The sequence below is a fragment of the Amblyomma maculatum genome, chromosome 2 (assembly GCF_055883805.1).
Source record: "Amblyomma maculatum isolate TAMU_Amacu chromosome 2, ASM5588380v1, whole genome shotgun sequence".
NCBI lineage: Eukaryota > Metazoa > Arthropoda > Arachnida > Ixodida > Ixodidae > Amblyomma > Amblyomma maculatum.
The window spans coordinates 141,109,756-141,131,571 of record NC_139345.1 but is presented as its reverse complement, the minus strand read 5'-3'; the positions used below and the strand labels follow the sequence as shown (position 1 = coordinate 141,131,571).

Here is a 21,816-nt window from a genome sequence, read left to right as displayed (position 1 = left end):
TCTAAACAGACTGTAAAATATTTGTTTTAGTATTTTTTTTTTTCATTATTCTATTCCTATTTGAATTTTCTTCTCTACCGCCCAGACCGAAATACCTATTTTGCTCTCTCAGCTTGGATAAACTTTGCAAATGGCCATCATCACGTCTAGAAGATGTAATAAACGTCCAGAATCATGGCATAGAAATGTTCCGATTGTGCGATTTGATGGGCTTAAGAGACTGTGCTCCTTAGACTCGCGCAAGTTAATGATCCCCGAAGTCTGGATGTGCTGAACACTTCGAGCGCACTCCCCGCAGGAGGCTTCGAGGAATAAAGACATTTCCCAGAGGCAATTATTCTGCAGTGCCAAGATGGTTTTATGGACTCGCCCTCTCCTATCAGTCTCGAGTCCTCCTACGCCCATCCTTAACCGTCTATTATATTTTTCTTGTGTCTTTTCTTTATCCTTTAGTTTAATGACCCTCGATTCGTTGACACGTCGCATCGCACTGAATACGTCTCAGAGGCTAGACGCAAGAGAAAATCGCCGCCGACGTCTGGCGCATCTGCAGTACAATTTCTACATTTCCGGTATTTCCTTTCAGAGCCAAGGAACGCGCGTTTTGAAACTTCCTTCCGGGACTGCGGCTATCAATCACGGCTATGACGACGTTTGGCATACGTTCACCGACACCCTGCGCTTTCCACCTCCTTTCCATTTTTTTTTCCGTGGCCGTAATATTCGTATAAAGCCTGCATTTACAGTAAGATCTGAGTGAAAGCTGCGAAGTTCTGGTTTTAATGCTCCGAACACCCTGTGTACGCTGCTCGTGAAAGTGCAGCGGAGATTTTTCTCTGATTTAAAAATGGAAGAGCAATTTTTACTTCCGTTTCTAAGGAAGAGAAGTGGCTGCCTTCGCATCAAAGAAGGGCTGTCGGGCGTGAACGGCCTCAGTGTTGCGAGACTGCGATTCGAGCAAGGAGTTGGAAATGGGCCGACAGCGAATGAAACGTTCCCATCACCAGGTTTTGGCTGCTTTCATGCATTCTGGATAGATAAAATTTGAAATACGTTGCTTAGGATGGGTTGGCGTTTATTATTTTGAATTGCTGACACTCTCACTTTCTAGAGCAGGCCGTTAAGTATGTTCCTGTGCGTGCCACTTTGCACAAGGGTTTCTCTAACTAAAGTGGTAGCGAAATGTCTCTCCGCACATAACCAGATAATTAGCGGTCGTCTAGTTCTTCGCTATGTTTGACTTCGTTATGAAATAAATACCTAAGTAAGGCGCCGTCTGCCGTTTTGAAACGCTGGTTTGTGTTTTAATTCCAATCTTCAGATGTGGTGCGTTCTCACAATCAAGAAAACATAATAGAAAGCAGGGATTCTACAATTGATGAACATCACCTCATTTGAAAGAATGTAAGACATTTTCAAAGAGTAGTTGATTTTTGTAAGAGGGCAAAGTTGCAAACGTGAGTACGGCGAAGTCAATTAGGCTGTCTAGAAGAAGATTTAAAAGCTGCTGCAATGAGCTCAAATGCCCAATGCGCACAAAGAAGAGCGTAGGTAAAACCAAAAGACAGCGACTGTTGCATACTGCTCTAGTTCAAGGCAGCCATTTTACGGAGTAGTAATTAGAGAGTTTTAGTACTGCGTAGCGAGCGCTGCGTACGCACAGCCCATGTACTTTGCGGAACGCTATGGCATGTACGCCTACATGCCATAGAAGTTTGGTAAGGCGGAAGCGCATACGTACGCAGGAGTCCGGAAGCTAACGCGGCAAGCGCCTAGGCCTGTATAGTGGCATCTCGCAGCCAACCAAGAACTGAATTTTCCAGCACAGAAACGCCTCCTTCTTTGTTTTCCCGACAGGCGAGAGATGGAGCCCATGCGGCAAAGGTGCTGCTTTGGTTCATCGTTGTTGCAGGGGATGAGGATATAATGAATAACTTTGACCCAACTGGGACACTACCCACTGAAAACGCAGTAGAAAGCAAAAATTAACAATACAACCCCGTGAAATATTTAAATCCGAAGAAGCCAACCGTTTTTCCGAGAGAAACAATGTCATGTCAAAGCAGTTTTCGGAGTTCACAGTGCGCCTGTGATATCATCATTCAGTACAAAGTAAGTATGAATTTAGGAGAACACACTGCGAAGCTATACGAAGTCTCATAGAGAGGTGGAGTATATTTAAAAAGCCACGAAACGTATGCCGTAAAAGTCGGGAGCATGGCCCATGGAAGCATATGCAAAGAAAACTTACCAAAATAATTTTCCGGTTTAGGCCAGCGCCAATGAGCACGGCAGATGGTGAAAAGTTAGCCAATAAGTTGAAGGAAAAGTATGACAAAATATGTTACGGATATTTTGGAGCCAAACAATATTTAACGCGCCTGGATGAACCTGCGTTGTAAAGACACGCCTGAAATCTAGCTGTCCGCTCTTCCGAGGGCTTCAACGTTCCCTCTTAAATGCGGCCTCTCAAATGATACAAACTTTTAGGCTGAAGGTAATCATCACTCGGCACGAAAAACGAACCGTGCACAGCAGCAGACAACCAACAAACAGTCCGTCTGCTCACACGAATGTCGTTTGCGGTCGCCGGCGTCGTCTGCGATCAAATAGAGCGTCGGCTGCGACACCGTCTGCTACAATAGACCGTTCCCTTCCGACGTTTAAAAGTGCTTTTTGAATGTAATTTTGTCTATGGGCTGCTTATTTGAATGAAAGGTATTAAGAAAATTTAGTACATACCACAGCTGTATGCGAGAAGCTTCCGCGATTGGGAGAAGCACCCAGTGCATAGCGAGCGTGTATGCGGTATGTGCGGCTTCACAACACATATTTTAGCAGTGTTTATAAATAGATTACCCGCGGAATGACTTAGCACACTTTGTTACACATTTGTTCAAAGCATTCGCCAACTTTTAATGCTAGGCAGCCTTCATTGGTACTGTGCTAAACGAGAGAGATACTACGGTAAGTTGTGTTTACATGTTTTCTAAGGGCCCTACCATCTCGTACCCCTATAGGGAGCTTGCATGAAGAGATGCATGCTGGGTAATCCGCCATGATGTTGTCGCTGGCAGCCTTAGAGCTGGCAGCAGACGACGAAGCACGACAATGCCACACAGCCTCGTCTACATGCATGGTCGCGTAGCAGACGATGCTGGCGCGAGCGGAGAAGCCGACTGCGGGTTCTTCGTGATTCCAAAAAATACGTCTGCACGAGGGCGAGAAGGTACGTGATTCTAGCGACGCCGACGCAAATGGCTCGCACGGGACAACACACGCGAGATCGACGCCAATCAGGGCAATATCAAACTACTTGCAAGAACTAGAAATCATGAATGTCGGCGATGTCGACAGGCGGCCAGGTCCAGACCTATAGTGCAGTCAGTCATTGTCACGTAGCCTGAACAGGTCCGCGTTGCACTGCTTTTCATTCTTTCATAGCACGCCCGGTTTCTAGGGCACAGCGTCGACACGTACGTTCTTCAGGAATCTGGCGACAGTTGCACGCACATAAGGGCAGCGCACAAAAAGTCATGTATTTGCTCGGTGAACCGTCGAAAAAGACGATGCAGTTGCTCAATTCAGCCTGGATGCGCTGCCCGCCATCTGCTGCCAGCGACAACATCATGGCGGATTACCCGGCATGCATCGCTTCATGCAAGCTCCCTATAAGCCTGGCAGTGTTATATAGATACTCCGACTTTGGAATGGCATTTCATATTTTCACTGTCTGTTCTAGGATGTTGTACTTGCTCTATACAAAATAAAACAAAAACAAAACAAAAACACCATAGGTGCTCCGTGAAGACATAAAACTGCTTTGAAATCTTTCGCTTCCACAGCTTCTCAGGGTGGTAAGCCTATACATTTCATCCCCAGTCTGCAGCGGGGTCGCGAGCGTCCCGTTTGTTTGTAAGCACGGCGTTTGTCTATAGTGTAAAGCCCACGGGAAGCTTGGTACTTACTGCTTCAGGTTTCAGCGATCCTGGCGACGAAATACACCTGCTAGAAGTTGGAGCGTTCGCGCAGTGCACTCATAGAAAATCAATTGTGCGTCGCATAAGGCACAATTTGAAATTCGCGCCCTCTACTGCGGAGCAACAAATGAAATATACGTTTTCACTGCTCGCGAAACGCCAAGTCATCTGCAATAAAAATTAAAAAAAAAACGGCGTGTTTACTGTTTATCATGAGTGGCCATATAGCCAAACGTGTCTGTCGAGCTTTCTCATACACGAGAGCAACACGCAGACGGTTCAGCGAACGCACGCAGAGGTAGGGATTTCTGCCTATGCAAGCAACGTACGCAGTACGCAAGAATTGTGTTGCGTATGACGCATGCGCTGTAATCAACACGCAGGCAGCCTACGTACGCAAGGGTTCTGTGTATGCTTACGTACGAAGTACTAAATCTCTTTGTTATTTAACTATATTGCATGTACAGTCAGGTGCTACTGCGCCCGTGCTATGTGGCGTTTCTAAGAAAAAGTGACCTGAAAAGGAGGCTTCTTGCTCCAGCAAGGAAAGCCTTGGTCGCGTATGATGTCTCATCCTCCTGTTATTTATCTACGTACCGGTGCGGACAAAAGTAAACGGAGGAAGCGACTTCCTTCTGTTATGTTTCACACGTTCTATAAGTGAAAGTGGGAGTCGTGCTGTCTGAAAACCGGTAGGAGACATCAGTGCGCTTTCATCTTGGACAATTAGTTATATTTTTACCAATATTAAAAGCGCAATCGCAATTTCAACAGAAAAGCTTGCTTCGTTTAATAATGCCCGCACCTGTACATATTGAGCAAAACTTGTTTGCTTTAATGAAACTTTCAGTGGGATGGGTTCCTTATTTTCATCTGGTTTTAATATGATTTATATAGATGGCATATGAAACTTGCTGAATGAATAAAGAATATGGAAATATATGAGTACCTTATGATCATATAGAAAGAATATGGAGATTATATTAATAATACATACAAACAAAGGGATTTTTATATACATTTCCACACCCCATTAACAAAATAATGCCAACAAGAATTGCTGTCGGACTAGTTGGCTTGGATCATGTAAAGCCATCAAGGCTATGCGCAAAAAAGGACAACACAAAAAAACAGAGGCCTCTGTTGCCTCTGTTCTTTGTGTGGCCCTTTTTTGCGCATAGCCTTTGATGGCTTTACATGAACATATTGCCATAATTCTGTAGGACTGGCACATATTAAAATTTCCCGTGTCGTGCTCGTGGGCACCCTCACTATCTGAGAGGCAATGTAATTCAATTTCTTCTCTCTTTTTTTTCTCCCTCTGTATGGCGGTACAGATGCACCCCTGTGCAAGGCGAACCAGCATGTGGTGTACGCCGCCTCGAGGCACCAGGAAGTGGAGGTGCACTGTGAAGTGGAAGCCGACCCGAGCAACGTCACCTTCGAGTGGCGCTTTAACAGCACCTTGCAGCAGCGGCCTCTGAAGAGCTTCTGGGCGCAAGGAACTCGTAGCGTTGCCCGCTACATACCACACAGCCACACTGAGTACGGCACTCTGCTGTGCACCGCCTCGAACCGCATCGGAAAGCAGAGACTGCCGTGCCTCTTCCACGTCGTGCAGGCAGGTGGGTCTCCCGGACCCGCTTTCGTGTCTCTCTACTTTTCCCGCTTTACTTAGAAAAGCTAGAAACGAAGATTTTCGTTAGAAAAGCTAGAAACGAAGATTTTCGTTAGAAACGCTAGAAACGAAGATTTTCGTTAGAAAAGCTAGAAACGAAGATTTTCGTTCGAAAAGCTAGAAACGAAGAAAGGAGAGCGCGCCGGGTCAAGGGAAAAATTCCTGGCGTTCTAATTAAATGTGTGCGTTCACACGATTAGGTGAGCATAAGTCGTAAAGATGACTGAGAAATGCCAATTGCATAACCCATACAATTCATCGCTTCTCTGGCATCACACATAACCTGAGTCGCATTGGGACGTTCATAACCAGAATCGCACTGGGACGTTCAGCCTTATAAACCAAACCAAACCAAACTGAATCACTGCTACTTGTAAATGCACCGCATTTGTAGGCGATGCGCGTTTTTGCAATGAGCATTTTCGTTGACCTCTGGAGAGACAAGCAAGAACCAATGGAGATAAAATGAAACGTTGGCTATATGAATGAGAAACTAAATCCTTTGCTGCTCATTTGCATTGATATCAGTTTTAGAGCGAAGTTAAACCTTCGACTTACAGGAATTTTCTAATTTATGATTTTAGCTGACAAGATCAATTTTGTTAGGCTAGCTCAGTCCTCTACAAAATCAACAATCTGACGAAAAACTAACGAACGTCATACAAAGTAAAGGTAGTCAGCAAAGTAAACCTGTTTTTATAAAAGTGTAATTACTACTGGATCAATATTTCCGATGCAACCTAGATCAAGTCCAATTTTCTCGTCTTTCTCGTTTCCAAAATTTTGTAGTCTGAAATGAGATCTATACGACGTTTTTAAAGAATAAACAAGAGTGAACCAACATTCTTCCGACTGACTGATTCGTCGCAATTTAAGGCTTTTTTTTTTTTTGCAACGTTATTTTTCTACCAAAACGCGTAACATGGATGGGGAACACTGCAAGGCGTTCTTGTTCTATTCGTTTTCTTCCTCGTAAAAGGTTTTCTCAGCTCTTTTCCATCGCTGCCGTTGCGCAAGCATGTACACCCGAGGCACCTCAAATTCCAAATGGCAGTACTATCTTAAGGTTTTGGCTATCGGCTGACCATCGTCTGGGCTCACTTCGATGCTCGGTGATTTCTTATTTTTAGTTCGTTCCCCCCTTGCGAACACAGCACGAATAATGATATTGAAACAGATTACGCTCGTCGCAAGCTCTCTCGCTTTGAGCTGAGCGTCCTGCCAGGGTCTAGAGACGAGCCGGAAGAGACAAGCACCGGTACCCTCCGAAACAGCTACGACCTGATTTGCAGGTGACTTTTATTTCTGGCGGGTCGCATTATTTCTTTGTCCCCGTCGTGTTCGGTTATAGAAAAAAAAAGAAAACGAAAGGTATTTCGAATGCAGGGAAACCAAAAATGGGAAAACCTCGAGCGGCCAAACTGGGCTGCTGTTTCTACGAGAGGATTTGTCGTCCCTCGTCTCGAAAAGCTTCCGTTGGACGTCAGACACGATTTGGATCTTCTTCATTCGGCGCTAGATGCTTGTGCTATATTTTTTTATTTCCTGTTTTTTGCTTTATTTCCTAGGGGCCCTTTACCGTACGGCATCACGCTGGTCTAGTTTCGTGCGGTAGAAGCGGAATGCGTCGACTCGTCTGAGATCTCGTGAGGAGCCGATCGAGAAAGAGCTCAGCTCCGCGCTTTGATGATCCCAGACTTCCTGTATATACGTCCGGCTAAACCTGACAGCGCACGTCGCCCACACTAGTCGTTTGCAGGGAATAGCCTCTCGTTCGATGGAAGCAGTGTGGAAGTTTGCTTTATTCATGCTGCTTAGAGGAATCATGCGCTGCGCTTTGACTGGAATAACTAACTGAATGCCGAGCGTCCGGAATGTCATGCTATCTTCAGCGACAAGCATGTGCAGTCGGGACAGCGTTTCACTTCGAATCATTCAAATTTCCTCAAAGGGCTCAAACTATGTAAGAGTTTGGAACACTCGGAAGATTCGTCTTCGGAATGTTTAGATATCAGAAAAATATTTCTCTTTGAGTGTGATGAAAAATAAATGAAAAGGAACAGGGCAACCGGGCGACCTTTGCATCTTTGGAAAATATTTTTTTTATTCAGCGAGGCAAAAATAGTCAAAGCTTTGTTACATTATATAATTTGCATTACCACGTACAGTTTGCCAATTACCATGCAGTGACGAGCAAGATGTTCAGCCTGTATCTAAATATTTATTATTAGTCTAGATATTGTACCTAAAACCAGTCATCTTAGTGTACACGCGACACGTCATTGATGTTTAGAAAGTTCATGCAAACTGTGTCACAGGGAGCTAGAAAAAAAGAGCAGAATACGAATTAGTGAATAAATAATGGTGACCTTTAATTCAACTGCTTTGTGTTTGCAACGTTTCGTAGACCGAACGGATGATTCTCGCTTTTGCTTAATTTCTACTTTAAGGAGGCAAAGAATATGCGAAGGTATTTATGGAGAGCACAAGCACCGCTTGGTTAGCTCAGGATAGATATTTTTGATCCTTTCACAGGTTAGTCGCATGATATACCTGTCTTGGTAATACAAGATGGTTCAATATCATTAGTTTTTTTTGTATAATAGTTTCAAGCATACCTTCATAGTCTTTCGGTGTTTCTGATCTAACTCAGTGTTCTCCCTTCTTGTTCCTACCTTTTGTCTTTCGCGACTCGCTCGGAAGCAGGTCCCCCTGGTCCCGTTGAGAACTGCTCCATCACAAATCAGACCGAGGGGTCATTGCACCTGGAGTGCCAAGCTGGCTCGGACGGGCACCTCCCTGCGCACTTTGTATTATCCGTACACGACGCGCTCACCTCCAGCGTCTCTGCGAACTTCACTGCCGACAAGCCAGACTTCTGGGTGAGTGAATTACTCCCATGGCACCTCCACCGTCTTGCCAACTGTTTGGTTCACGTTCACTTCACCAAAGTTTTACAGGTACGATTACGTAGCGATGCTGATTAGTTGTTTCAGTTTTTCACCTAGCGATATATCCTTGTAAAACACGAAGCGCACGTTTTATTTCAGTTCTCCGCTCAACAAAGAGGGTAGGCAGTCATGAGCGTTTGCAGAAATTTGAACGAAGAATTGTTTAGCATGGATAAATTTGGCGTCAGTTAAGTTGCTTTGCAATTTTAGTAAGTGGATCATGTGTGCCTTCAAGATTTCGTGACAGCAGGGACCCGTTCCAGCGAAGTAACAAACCGATTTGCGCTGAACTATTACAAATCCTAGGATGAAGCTTATACATAAGTTTGGCGCAATACTGAGCTTCTTTGATAATTGGCAATGCGGGCTGATCTGTATATTATCTTTCTGCCATAAACGTTGTCACAGAACAAAATGATGTGTCTGAATAAGTGTGCATACCAACAGAAGTCGCTTGTCTGCTGACGACTTTAGAAAAAAAAAGGAAAAACAGTTCGTGTACACAGGTTGCTCTTGGTGCACTGAAATCGGAAGGGGGGCAGGGGGGTGTAGGGGGAGGGGATCGATTTCATTGTTTAAAGGCGTACAATAAAATTGCGAAGTTGTTTGAAATAGAGGCTCAGAAAAAAGGAAGGTATACATTCTACATGGCAATTATAGAATTTTTTGCCCGCCCACCGACATGAACGTGACGGAGGTGTTATTCTCACAGCGTCATTTTTTTTCAGTAAGCACATCTTAAACCCTTTGATAAGTTTTGTGCTCTAACTTGGTGTAATATACCGCAAGAGCTCGTTTCCCGATGGTGACCAGGAAATAATGACCGGCTAACACAGACCGTTGCATCACATAGAACGCTTTAAAAAGATGTTTCTTTCGGTTTTCCCCTTGGCTTATTTGCTTTCAAATTTCATATTTAGTGGTACTTCATATAGTACGTGCCTTATTCGGGAAGCTATATTCCGAATCCCGCATCGCATGTGGTGATACGGTAAGAAAAACAAGAAGAAAAGTACGGCAGCTGAATTCAAAGCTTTCATTGGGCGTTAGCGAGAGAGGTTTATCGCTGCTTCGGAAGCGCCATCACTGGCTCCTGTAATACATTACGGTTCGCACATCACTCTTTTTTGTTTTTTCCGTAACTGTGCCGCGTTGCTGCTCTTTTTTTTTAAGCTTGGATTGATTATCGCAATGAGAACGTCTAGTTATCACGCATTAAATAAGTACTCTTTTTTAACCTACTATAACCCCCCCCCCCCCCCCCCCCAACGTATGTACGTACAAATTCTGTGGACAGGCGTTTCACTAGGAGCTCTGAGTGGCGTAGCGCTCCGTATATTTCTATTTTAATTTCAGTATCATAGTGGCCTTTATTTTATTGTGATAATTTTGTGATATACTTAGGAGCATGTGTCGAGATGCCAAAAGCTAAAGATAATTTTGTGTCGCGGTAGACTCGAGGGCCGATGGTCAGTGCTATAGGTGTATCATTGAACGCTTTCGGACTATGGAGCTTTCACTGTCGTTTTCTACACACCGGGAAATCTATGACGCAAAGCTCATACGATGAAATCGCATTTCTGATCTTTCAATGAGTTATACAGTATCTGTCTGGACCAGTACGTGTTTATGCTTGCTGACTGTCCCTCTCAAATTTTCTGAGGGCCTATCTCTGGCTACTTCACTGTGGACCTTACCGAAGAAATCCCGTGGTTACGAGAAAAAAATTATAACAATGCAAAAAAAAAGAGGCATGAGTGTTGTCGAACTTATTCGAACTAAACACTCGTTTTTGTATTTTTTTCTCGATGCTGTATGCACACAATACTTCGTAATATAATGCGTTACACTGCACGCATCTAATTGGTCGCAGGTTCACGACCTCCTTCCCGGCGTGGAGTACTACCTGGTGGTGTCAGCCGTGAATGAGCGTGGCCGCAGCCAGGAGCTCACAATCCTGCCCCCAATCATGCCACTCGTGGGAAAGCTCACCAAATCAGGTAGGGAGAAAGGGATAGGAAACTAAGTTTTGTTTACACGAGAGTGCTTTTTTTATACTTGCCTTTTCTGGGAGAATAGTTTTTCCAATAGTACGGGGTAACACATCGAGACAAATGCAGCAGTATACAGGCATGAAACATAATGCGCTACTTTTGGTAGTCCTTGAGCGACTTGAAGCAAGTTTGCCTCCCACTCACTTTATTATTCATTTATCGCTCACAATTGCACAGTTTACATGGCAGAATCATGGAATTGATTTTAAACTCGAAGATTTGTAAGGTCAAACAAATGTTTCTATTATTTTTTCTGTCTTCAGAAAATTCAAAATTTTAAAAAATCCGCGATGTAAATATGTAGCAACGATTTTGTGTATTTAAATATACCGGTCAATTATGTATGAAAACCACAGTCCCTAGGTCTACTGGTATTCAGCTTAGGTCTGCTGAAGATAAACAATATTATTTGCTCATGTTCACAGGTAAACCTTAAAACTCTTGCAACGGATGATGTTATTTCGATTTACATTTTCTTTCTTTGCATAAATATAGTGGCATATTTAGTAAGCGCAAGATAAGCAAGCGTCCCGGCCAGATTATGAGTGATGAAAGAAGTAAGGGCTGCATCCTAAAAGAATGTAATCTTTTCTGGGCATAACATATCGGTAGTTCCATCTCCAACGAAAGCTGCGCGATTCGGTGCCTGCTCCTTGCTTTCTCTAGGCCTTCATTTCTCCAAACTAAAAAAAAAAAAAGAACACTGTTTTTACGGTGGTTAACTCTGCAGACTGGCGAAGTTATAGATGATCTGTGCTTGTTAGCCCACGCGCTGTGATACGCTGGACAGCCTCATAATATGGCAGTAGCCCAGGAAGCGCGACCCATTAGTGGTGTGTTGGCGATGGTCGGCCCTAATATGACCAAAGCATTGTCAACACACTCCAGTATTGGGTCGGTTGTTTGTGCCGCTTCGGCATGCTAATCTTGGATTACACCAGCTGTGCTGCTAATATGATATTCTTTATTGGCTTGGAGTTTATTGTCGATTGGCACGACTTACAAAACACGCATCTCTGGCACCACTGCAGGGAGCGCGGCCAAGATCTACTCGAGCGCACTGCTGGTAACCGTCATTGCCGCCGTAGCGCTGCTTTGTCTCCTTCCGCTGGTGGTTCTGGCTGCAGTAAAGCTGAAAGGCCGACGCTTCTTCACCAAAAGTGAGTATAGATTCTCGCTATCAAAGCCTGATGCCTCGTTTATACAAGTCTCAGAGTAACTAATAGAAGTCACTCATATTTGATGTCACCTACGAGATACATTCCTGGCGAAGCGCTCGCCACTCAGCAGAAGGCACGTCTGTAGCGTATTCGCGTGTTTAAGCAGGACGTTTATATTCTCTGGCTGATACAGTAATGGTCCGGGTAACATTTGATGGCAGAAATTACCAGTAAATGAAGAAGCCGCCATCTCGGCCACGGGAACAGCATTACGGTTCTACCTAGTCTCAGTTGACGTGTTCTGAGGCCACGAATAGGCATCGACCTGGAAGCGCAGATGAACCGCTTCGGCCCAAATGCTGCGTGGTCGCTATTATTACCATTATCATATCAAGGCAGGTAAAGTGTATGTCTTTTTGGCATTTTCGCATATCACACAGGGATGCTAAGTTTGCTCGCTTAGGTGAGAGGGTTTTACTGTGAAGCCGAAGGAGTAGAACCCCATGCTCGCGCTCAAACGTGCTTGCAATATCAAGCTTAGGTTTTGTTTCGGATAGTAAAAGGTAGTCACGGGAAATTTGGTTCGTAAATATGTACATAATTCGTTCTGTTGACTACAACTGAAAAGCAAGATATGCTTTGATATCCGTTTGTTGCAAAAACGTTTTGATAAATGCAGTATAATCCTTTTTTGTACACGTCGAAGGGACCGCTGATTTGAGTGCTATGAAAACTACTTTTTTTTTCTCACCAACAAGGTTGAACTAAACAAGAACAAAAATTTGAATATAGCAGAATTTTATTGAAGATCGATTCGTAAAAGATTGTTCCATGACTAGTGCTCTTAACAAAGCCAGATATTTAGCTCAAATGATAGAGACAGAATTCTGTTTGAACCGATACGAAAATCTAAAAAAAATAACATTTTTTTTTTGTTCTTTTCACAAGACTGATGTCTTGCGACGCACTCTATGTTCCGCTGATAACGATCCTGCCCTTATTTTCGTAATACACAGCTACAGCATTAAAAAGTTATGAGCAATAGTTCGGCAAGCGTGACCTTTACTTTCGTCATTAGAGCTTTCCGGAACGATGTCTTTCCAAGAGAACATTTCTTGCCCATTGACTTTCTAGCCGTGGAAATTTAATTCCGCGAACTTTGTGTCACGACGACAACATGGCGCCAGCTGTAACATTAGCGGAACAACCGTTCTGAATTAAAAGAACTCTTTGTCTCGGCCCCCTGCTCGTTGGAAGGCATGTGTCCTTGTTCAGAGCTCAGAAGAAGCATTCACAAAGATTAAGCGTGAAAGAAACGTAAACGTGAAAAATGACAGAAGAAGAAAATTAAAAAAGCGAGCTTTCCGTAAGAGAAAACTAAGGGTCCCTGGCACTGGCAGCAGACTACAAAGGAAGAGAGCATACTCTGAGGCCGTCTCTTTCTCCTGCCTTTGCATTCTGAACAGCGTTAAAGACAAAGCACTGGCTTTGACTAATGACCATGCAGCCGCATTGGCAACAGGAAAAAAGGTTCGCATTCCAAAACACGGCTTCGTTCTTCCTTCCATATTTATCACCGTCTCTGCTTGCTCCACCGGTCTCCATCAACATGGCTTCTTTGCAAAAAAAAAAAAAAAGAAAAAACGGCCTTCCGAAAAGGAAGACCTCGCGAAGGGGCCGCGAGAGTGCTTCGGCATTCGTGCAGCTTGAGCGGCGAATGCGGACGGCTTGAAAGCAAATATGGGCACCTCTTTGTTTGAGGGGCTGGCTCGAATGAGAGTCATTTATTAATACAGGCGCAATATTGGAGGGATGGTCTTTTGAGTATTTTGAAACATCCAAATGAGTATTCTTGCATGATTTGGCATATCACTATCAACATTCTGAACTGCGGAAGAAGTTGGGAGCATACACTGATCCTTTTGGGTTGTTGCGTAAAGCACTCTTTTCCGTCCACCTCGCAGAAAGGTTCGAGCCATGGCAAGGTGGATTTTTGTTTTTAATAATTGCCAAACCAACTTCCAGGGACCCACTGCACATCGGATAGCCGCGCAGGTGTTTTTTAAACATTGAACATGCTTCCAGTCGGCGAACATTTTTTATAAGTTAACAGAATACCTAATATGTTGCCTTTTACTCACTTTTGCACGAGGTAAATACTTTGTTGTTCCGCTTTGTGTGCCATCCTTCCGTATTGGTCACCAAGTGCTTATATACAACTGGGCAGATTTTCCACCAAGGCAAATCAGGTAAGGCAGAGCTACGTTAAAAATAAAACGGTGAAAGTTATAAAGAAAAAACAATTCTTCAAAGAACGCATAATTTTTGAACAGCTGAATTTAGTTATTACTTTCGGTTGCGCCGAAGGAATTCCGCGTAACGGACTGGAATTATTAGTGGTGCATGTTGCTATTGCTTCGCCGCCATCGTTACATCGTGCTTTTGTAATCCTGAGGTACATTGACATTGTTTAGTTAAGTTACAAGTAAAAATAATGAGGCATTCGATGGTAAGATTAACATAGCATTTCATTACTGGACCATCCTTAGTCATGCCTTCCTTCTTGCCACGTCATTCAGGCTCTGTATTGTTACTAATGACGAGGCATTCTGCAAGGAAAACCAAACTTTTTAATGAAGGAAATAAGGTCTGCTTTTTTTTTATTTGAATAAAAGGATTGAAGAGACAGGACGACCAAATAAATTTTCAACTTAGGCTACAATGTCGATTTCTATGGCGCTGCTCGCCATTGTGTTGTCGTCAGAAAATGAAATAGTAAAGTAATATTCCGGAGTACAGACCCGAACTAATTTCTGCCGATTTAATTTTGGAGCGTGATTCGGTGTTGACTTCACCCGGAAACATACCAAGTCTTGCTCGTGTTCGGTAACTAATTCCTTTCTGACAGTGAATAATATCGTGCTTTCTTAACGACCTAATCTGCTCGCTCTAACGAAGCCATGAAATATGTCTTTGGGCTCCTACATCAGCTTCATCTGATCATTTTTAAATGAAAGCAGTGTAAAAAAGAAAACTAAGAGTTGAAGTTATGTTGAAAACAAGTTCTTGTATCCGGCACATGTTCGTAGTGATCTACGTATATGCCGGCGCTCAAAACTCGGAGCCCTGTTAGTAAGAACACGTAGTGTAGGCCTCGGGCTTTCTCTTTCCTGTCGATGTGAGGCCGCTGACGGTCAATAATTAATGCTATTGGCGGAACTGCACGAATAACCGTCATTTGTTTTCGAAAAGAAAAAACAACTATACATTCATGCGTCGACTTCGTCTGCGATTCATCTGCGGAGACCAGCAAATGAAGCAGGCATGAAAATATATTTTTCTTGTACGTGCCTCAGCGGTGAAAACAAGATTGAATGTTTTATTCAGACGAACTGAAGTTTCATAAAAAAAAAAAAAAAGCTCAGAGTTCATGTAGCATAACCAGGTTATCAAGAAATCGCCTTTGCATGTTCTCATCAAACCAAGCTGCCACGTGCCTGTTTTTGCGCAGTGCTCTATGCTAAAAAAAGGCGATGGAAGTAGCAGCACGAAGCACGCACATAGTTCGCTTCCAAGTAGTCGCCAATGCCCCGTCCACGTAGACTTAAGCAGACTGATAAGTGCACGTCGTAAAGCTAGAACTTGTGGAGACCCCACTTCGGCAAGTAAGTTCTTGACTCATTCCACCGACCTATGCGTAGCGCGAAATGCATCCTAAAGGCGCTGTTTTTGTTGAAAAACAGGTCCGCTCGCACGTCAAAGGCGGTAAAAGTAGGCTTGCTGGCGTAATTATGCAGGATAATGTGCGGCCCAAATTGAGGTCCGCGCTTTCTTCCTTCTGACTAAATTTAGGGCACAGAAGCGTGGCTATCCTAATTAGGCAATGCGGTGACTTGGTAATTAGTATTCGTTCTTAGTCAGAGAAAGTTTGTGGGTTACATTTATTACAACGAGGAAGCATCACGGAAGGCTTTTCCCATTCGTACTGCGCATGAAAGCATATATTTCCTTGTCGGGACCGTGCTTGCAGTGTGTGTAAGTTAGCAATTGGTGAATGAGACGGGGGGGGGGGGGGGGGGGGGGGGGGATACCTATAGCCTACCCAAATGTTTCAGAAACGTCGTAAAGCCCAGAAGGTAAAGCACTACGACAATTAAATCGGCCGCTTCATAGTGTTGAGTACTCGGAAGGTAAAGTTAACAGAGAGGGACGAAATTTAAACCAAGATGGCCTGATGAAATTTATATTCACTACCGAGACCCTTTAAAGGTTGATCGCTGATTTTCGTTTCTTTTTACTAATTCATAAAGTATATGTTTCATCTTTAATGGAAATTTTATCATCGCAGGGCCAATAATAGCTGCCTTTTATGATTAATCAAGTATTGTAGGATATACGATACGTTCTATTACTGCATTAATTTCACTAGATTTCAGATCAGAAATTACACATTCCAGTGGGTGACATGCAGTTGTGCTGCACTTAGTTAAAGTATGCGGAGCTGACGGAAGAGAAAAAAAAGAAATTGCCAGGGTTATCTCTGTTATACCATTTATAGTACGAAAACTCGAGATGATGTAGTTTCAGCTGTACACATGTCGCAATCTGGGAGCCACTGCGTCAAATGACGGACGCTTAACTAGGTCATCCTTATGAATAAATATATATCATTACTTTAGACGGCCTCTGAAGTAAACCCTGGTGTAATGGCGCGCTAGATCTCAGAGGCCGCGGATTTGTAGCGCCATCTCGAAGCCGCCTAGTCAAATGGCTGTGTCATGTTATACTGAGAAGTTGTTGGGGTTTAAGATCACGTGAATCTAGTTATACGAGCAAAAGCTGTTAAGTATGGTTATGCATTGTCTGACGTTTTGAATTAGGTGACGCTTAAGTTTCCTCTTGGGAGTAGCCGCGATAGGCTCTGTAACACCGTCTTTTAAATCCACAATTTTTTTTTCATCTTTTCCTTGAAATTACGTTTGAGGACAGAGAGGAGCAGTATACTTTTGGCTTTCGGACACCTACACCTGATCACAACAAAGTCACATTACCTTCTTGAAGGTCGAGAGGGCGGACAAGACAACCTTGGCTAATACATGGCGTCGTGAAGCTCTCGCTTCAAAAGCACCCGCTGCGTAACTCAGCGGTTAAAATGCTCAGTTTCAGAGCTGCAGCTCCCCAGCCTGAATTGTATTGGTTCGCATCTGCTCCGATAATTTGTTTCAATCTGAAAACAATAGAAAAGTTTGTGGCCAGTCATTAGTCAGTAGTAGGCTCCATTGCTCCCTCTGTTCACTGCTAACTTAAAGGTTGTCGGGCAGAGTCGTACATTGGAGTCGCATACGGAACTTAACTTGAATTACCTGTAGGAGGCCACCTGCTTGTGACCTCATGAATAGCTTAGCCAATCAGAGCGACGACATAAATGTGATAGATAAGATTCTTGGTCAATAGTGGTTGTAGTATTAGGGCTTTCGCATTAAAATCTCGAACTAAAGGCATATTTAGGTCTGCTACACATATTATCAGGTTATCCTTTGACTCCTAATGAAGACAGTAATGATGAGAATGCAGAAATTTAGTCGGGCCGCAAAAATTTATAAACGACGCTATGTTCTTTATTCACTCTCGCAGGTCGTGAAGCAAAGAAGGACGCCACGGATGAAGACGCTTGCCCATCAACGACCGCTGCCAGTCCCCAGGAGGCTACTCAGCTGCAGATATCCTCCATCTACCCCAAGGAGGACAACCAAGTGTGGATTGTGAAGAAGAGCACTGGCCTATGAGCCACTATCCGACACCGCCAGGGGCGTTAGTGTCCGCAACCAATCCCACCCTCTATCACAGCGTCAGGACTCCAACGATGGTGGCATCCTGTCTGGTTTATCAGTTTTGTGGACGCCCACGAGCGGAGGAATAAAACCAACTGTCACCTGGAGGAGGAGGAAGAGGAGCCACTTGACCCCGCCTCCCTAAGCTCGGCTGATCGTGCCGCACGCCGAACAAAGTTTTCTGTTACTTTCATTTCTTTTTGTTTCTAAACTGCCTTTTGTCGGAGTGCTGTGATAGCGAAGAAGAAAGGGTGTTTATGAACATAATTCAGTGTGAAGTGATGACTGGTTCATTTTCAGTGTGTTTGAATGTCTAAATGTAAGAAGAGTCAGTGTGCTGACGCGGAACTTCGTCACGACCTGTTCTATCCCACGAATAATGTAGTGGAGAATCACTCAAGAGGCGCCAGACAGCGAGGCATCCGTTCTTGTGAAGAACGCATGGCGACTGTGAAAAGTGTGGTGGCGTGTCCGATGGACATCAGTGTGTGCTTGAGTTGCCTCTAACATGAACGCGTGCACAGTATTGTCGCCAGAAAGAAAACCTCTCGTTTCGCAGAGGTGAGAAGCTCAGAGACGCTCAAGTGCCGCCTCGCGACAGTCAGCAGCGTAGTGTTGTAGGTACGTGAACACTCTAGAAGTGACATTCAAAACTGAACACTCAGTGACTTGCGGCGTCTCAAGCGCCGTCGTGATCTCAGGCTCAACAGAAGAGGAGGAAGAAGAAATACATCTCAACGACTGCCGCCTGCTTTACGATGTGAGTTTACCCTTTCTGATTCGCGTTAGAAACGAAATGTCTTTTTGCTCTTTATTGCGTGTGTGAATTTATTATGTGCACACGTATATATATATATATATATATATATATATATGTATATATATACACACACACCCTGAGACGATTTCATCACTGCGTGCATGACTGAAAAAAGCGCGAACAGTTTATGCGCATGGAGAGAGAAAGAGATAAATTTTTTTTTAATGCAGAAGACATTATGCCGCCAAGGTTGACTCGCTTCTAGCAGAGCGATTCTCTCTATTTAGATACGTTTTTCCTTGGAGCCAAATTTTAGTTACATGCACTAGGCGCACAGCTGTACTTGCAAAATATTCCGGGTGATATCTAGCTGGGCGTTGTCTGAAAACGGAATATGGAGCGCCAGCATTCAAGAGGACTCAATTGACTGCGGAGACCATGTTAGCGGGGGCAGCGCCTAGCCTTGATTGCGTTAAAACACCGTTCACAACCTGCTGCGTATAGAAAAGGCTCTCCGGAACTAGTCAGTGCAAAAAGCTGTCGAGCATTCAAGGATGAATGTGGTACATAAGGCTGCTTAGGTATGTGCTTCCAAAGCATTATGGTGCCGCGTGGTAACTGTTTTCGAGAGAGGTACACTGGACGTGTGACCATGCTGATGTTACACTCGATGTTGGCGTTCGCATATACCACGTAGACGCCCATGCTTCTCGGGGCGTCTGACAAACGTCTTCGCCGAAACCTCGGTTCGAAAGCATGCTATATTGGAGATACATATATTGTTGCTTCAAACCCCTGTCGCAATCTCGCCTCAGCTTCATTGCTACATGTATGCTACGTACGTTCAGCGAGAAATAGTATGACGTCACCTGTAACTCCAAAATATAAAAGGGTTCAGTCATATTTTTGATATGATTGTCAAAAATGTCGGCACCACGTGGGCGTTGTTCCTTTAAGAAGGTCCTAAATAAAAAAAAAACATTCAGTTACCTCACTTAAGATTAATTTTACCCCTGGTGCTATATTTGAGGCCACAGTAGACATCAGGTAAGAAGCGGACTGCTCTAACCAGATAGCTCTAACCAGAAATACCTTAAATGTTTTTTTTTTGTATTTTGGAGGTAAGTGATATTTATAAATTTGGAGCTCGAGCTCCAAACAGTATAGCCTAAAAAAATATTAAAAAATTGTAGGGCGTATTACAAGACTCACAGATTTCAGCTGTAACATATCGCCTGCCCACCTGTGTGACATAGATTGCTCCATTCGCAGATTTCAGCTCTATTCTGACACCACCTGAGAGCCAGACGGGCGTGCGCGCCGGTTAGTTATCAATTTCGCTTCGACCGTGGCTTCAATGACAGCAGCCGCGACCGTACCCAATGTGCGTAATCATTTTGATCGCAATCTGGCCTCAATGCGCCGTGGGGGCACGGTGCGCGCCTTGACGCGCCCACCGGCGCTGTGTTGCAATGGGACACCGCCTATCAGGTTCATATCTGAGGTGCTTGTAAGGAGCTCTACAATTTTATCAGATATTTTTGGCTATACTACCCGGAGCACGGGCTTGAATTCTGTAAATACAACAGACGCCTAAAATAAAAAATTACAAATGCAAAAATTACTTAGTCAAGTAGCGAAGTAAATTAAGCATTCCACTTCTTACATGACATCCGCCGCAGCCCGCAGCAGAGATTGTTCTTAAGAGAGCTAATTGATTTTTTTTTATTTTCCATATCTTTTTAAAAAAAAAAAAAAAGCCGGGCAGCATAGATGATTGCTGAATATAGGATGTCTGAAATGGCAATAAAGTGGCTGATGGGTCTTCACTGTTATGTCGTATGACCACTTTTTGACGTCACCCTTGCTCTTGCTCTGCAGCCCATGGTGACTAAAATTTTTATCCACTGCTCAGGCATGAACGCCGCCGGCTTTTTTTTAACATGATATATACAAAAATTACGCGCAACTATAGAAATAAAAATAACTGTAAAATACCTACCGGATCTCAGTGTAAACGAGAAGCATGATTTATCGTTCAAATATTCTGGTAGAGAAAGGTCTCGCCATCTACCAAATTACCAAATTTCCTTGCCTCCTGAAGAAATGTTCTTTACTCTCACGAAAATAACTATGGGCATGAATCAATATTCTCCTAGCATGAGAAGCAAGTGTGTGATGGGAGTTTACTTTTTTAACCGCAACGATAGTGAGCAGTACGGAAGACATGTCAACGCACTGTTTCTTAATTACTTTGTTTTCTTTTCTCGCAGTTCTCAGCTGCGTGCGACTGTCGGCTGAGTGTGATCCAAAGAAGTCAAAGGAATCAAACAAGAAAGGAGATAGCGAAGCATCCTCAGCTGGAATGAATTATTCAAGCGGCGATAAAAGAGTGATAGCGGTTTACACTCGTCACGTCGTTGATCTTGTACATTTCAAGACTATCCTGGAGATGTTATTTTTCTATGCCCCACGTCGAATACTCCCCCGCTATTTCTTCCATTCCCAAACTTGAGCTCCTGCACCGATCTTCTCTCTAGGTCTATCTGGCTATCTCAGCTCTCTCCTCGTAACTTCCCCAATCCCATTCACGTCTCCCGTGTACAGACAGCGACTGCTTTGACATTTGATGTTACACCGATGATAACGGCGCGGTTGTCATCGTCACATTATTCTTATCGTTACATCAGCGCCCTTCTCTTTAGATTGTTTGCAAGGGCTGGCACCAATTCCCCCCACCAAGGAGAGCGCGAAGACAGAGAGGCGAGTACGCCGTGTGGATGTTCAAAATGTAAACACCAAGACTGGCTGCGCGCTCGGATCATCGGTTATTTGTCACAGACGCGCATGTGTAATCTATACTACCTTTGTACGCGAAATGTGCCATACATTTGTGTGTTTGCTGCTGGTTTTCTTTTTTTGAGAACGTTGACAATAAAACGAAGTTTATCTTGATTGCAACCACAGACGTCTTTTGACTTTTCTTTATCAAGTGTTGTTGCATGGCTGCCTGTTATGAAAAAAATGTCGTCGTCATATTTGCTTAGAAACTTGGCTAAAGTGATGAACAAGCTCAGCGTGCACTTTAATTAAATCAACGTGCTTTTGAAAACTGCGTCGGATATGCAGCTGTCGTAAAGGAAGGAATATATGCTGTTACTTACTCGTTCGTGGTATTCCTATGTACTTTACAAAACAAATTTTGCAGAGTATTGACAGATATGCACGAACGTACCCTAAAAAACTACAAAAGAACTAGTGTAGGTGTTGCTTATACCTTGCGTGTGATGCCTGTCTTTTGACCGGTAAACGCATTGGTTGTTAAACGACAACGACTGCCTTAGATCCGGTTCAGCAGGGAACCCTAGTGTCTTGCGCTATCAAAGCGTGGAAGAGATAATC

At 43.8% G+C, this 21,816-nt stretch overlaps 1 protein-coding gene across 1 annotated transcript in view; it reads left to right on the top strand.

The window, feature by feature from the left end:
- Positions 1 to 21,370, top strand: part of LOC146200079 (neural cell adhesion molecule 2-like) — an 87,697-nt gene extending 66,327 nt beyond the window's left edge. Inside the window, exons 8-13 of the mRNA XM_084592266.1 lie at positions 5,318 to 5,605; positions 8,365 to 8,540; positions 10,483 to 10,609; positions 11,695 to 11,823; positions 17,458 to 18,414; positions 20,688 to 21,370. Coding sequence (XP_084448392.1) covers positions 5,318 to 5,605; positions 8,365 to 8,540; positions 10,483 to 10,609; positions 11,695 to 11,823; positions 17,458 to 17,609 — 872 coding nt within the window. The 3' untranslated portion in view covers positions 17,610 to 18,414; positions 20,688 to 21,370. The remainder of the gene's footprint in view (positions 1 to 5,317; positions 5,606 to 8,364; positions 8,541 to 10,482; positions 10,610 to 11,694; positions 11,824 to 17,457; positions 18,415 to 20,687) is intronic.
- Positions 21,371 to 21,816: the final 446 nt, after the last annotated feature.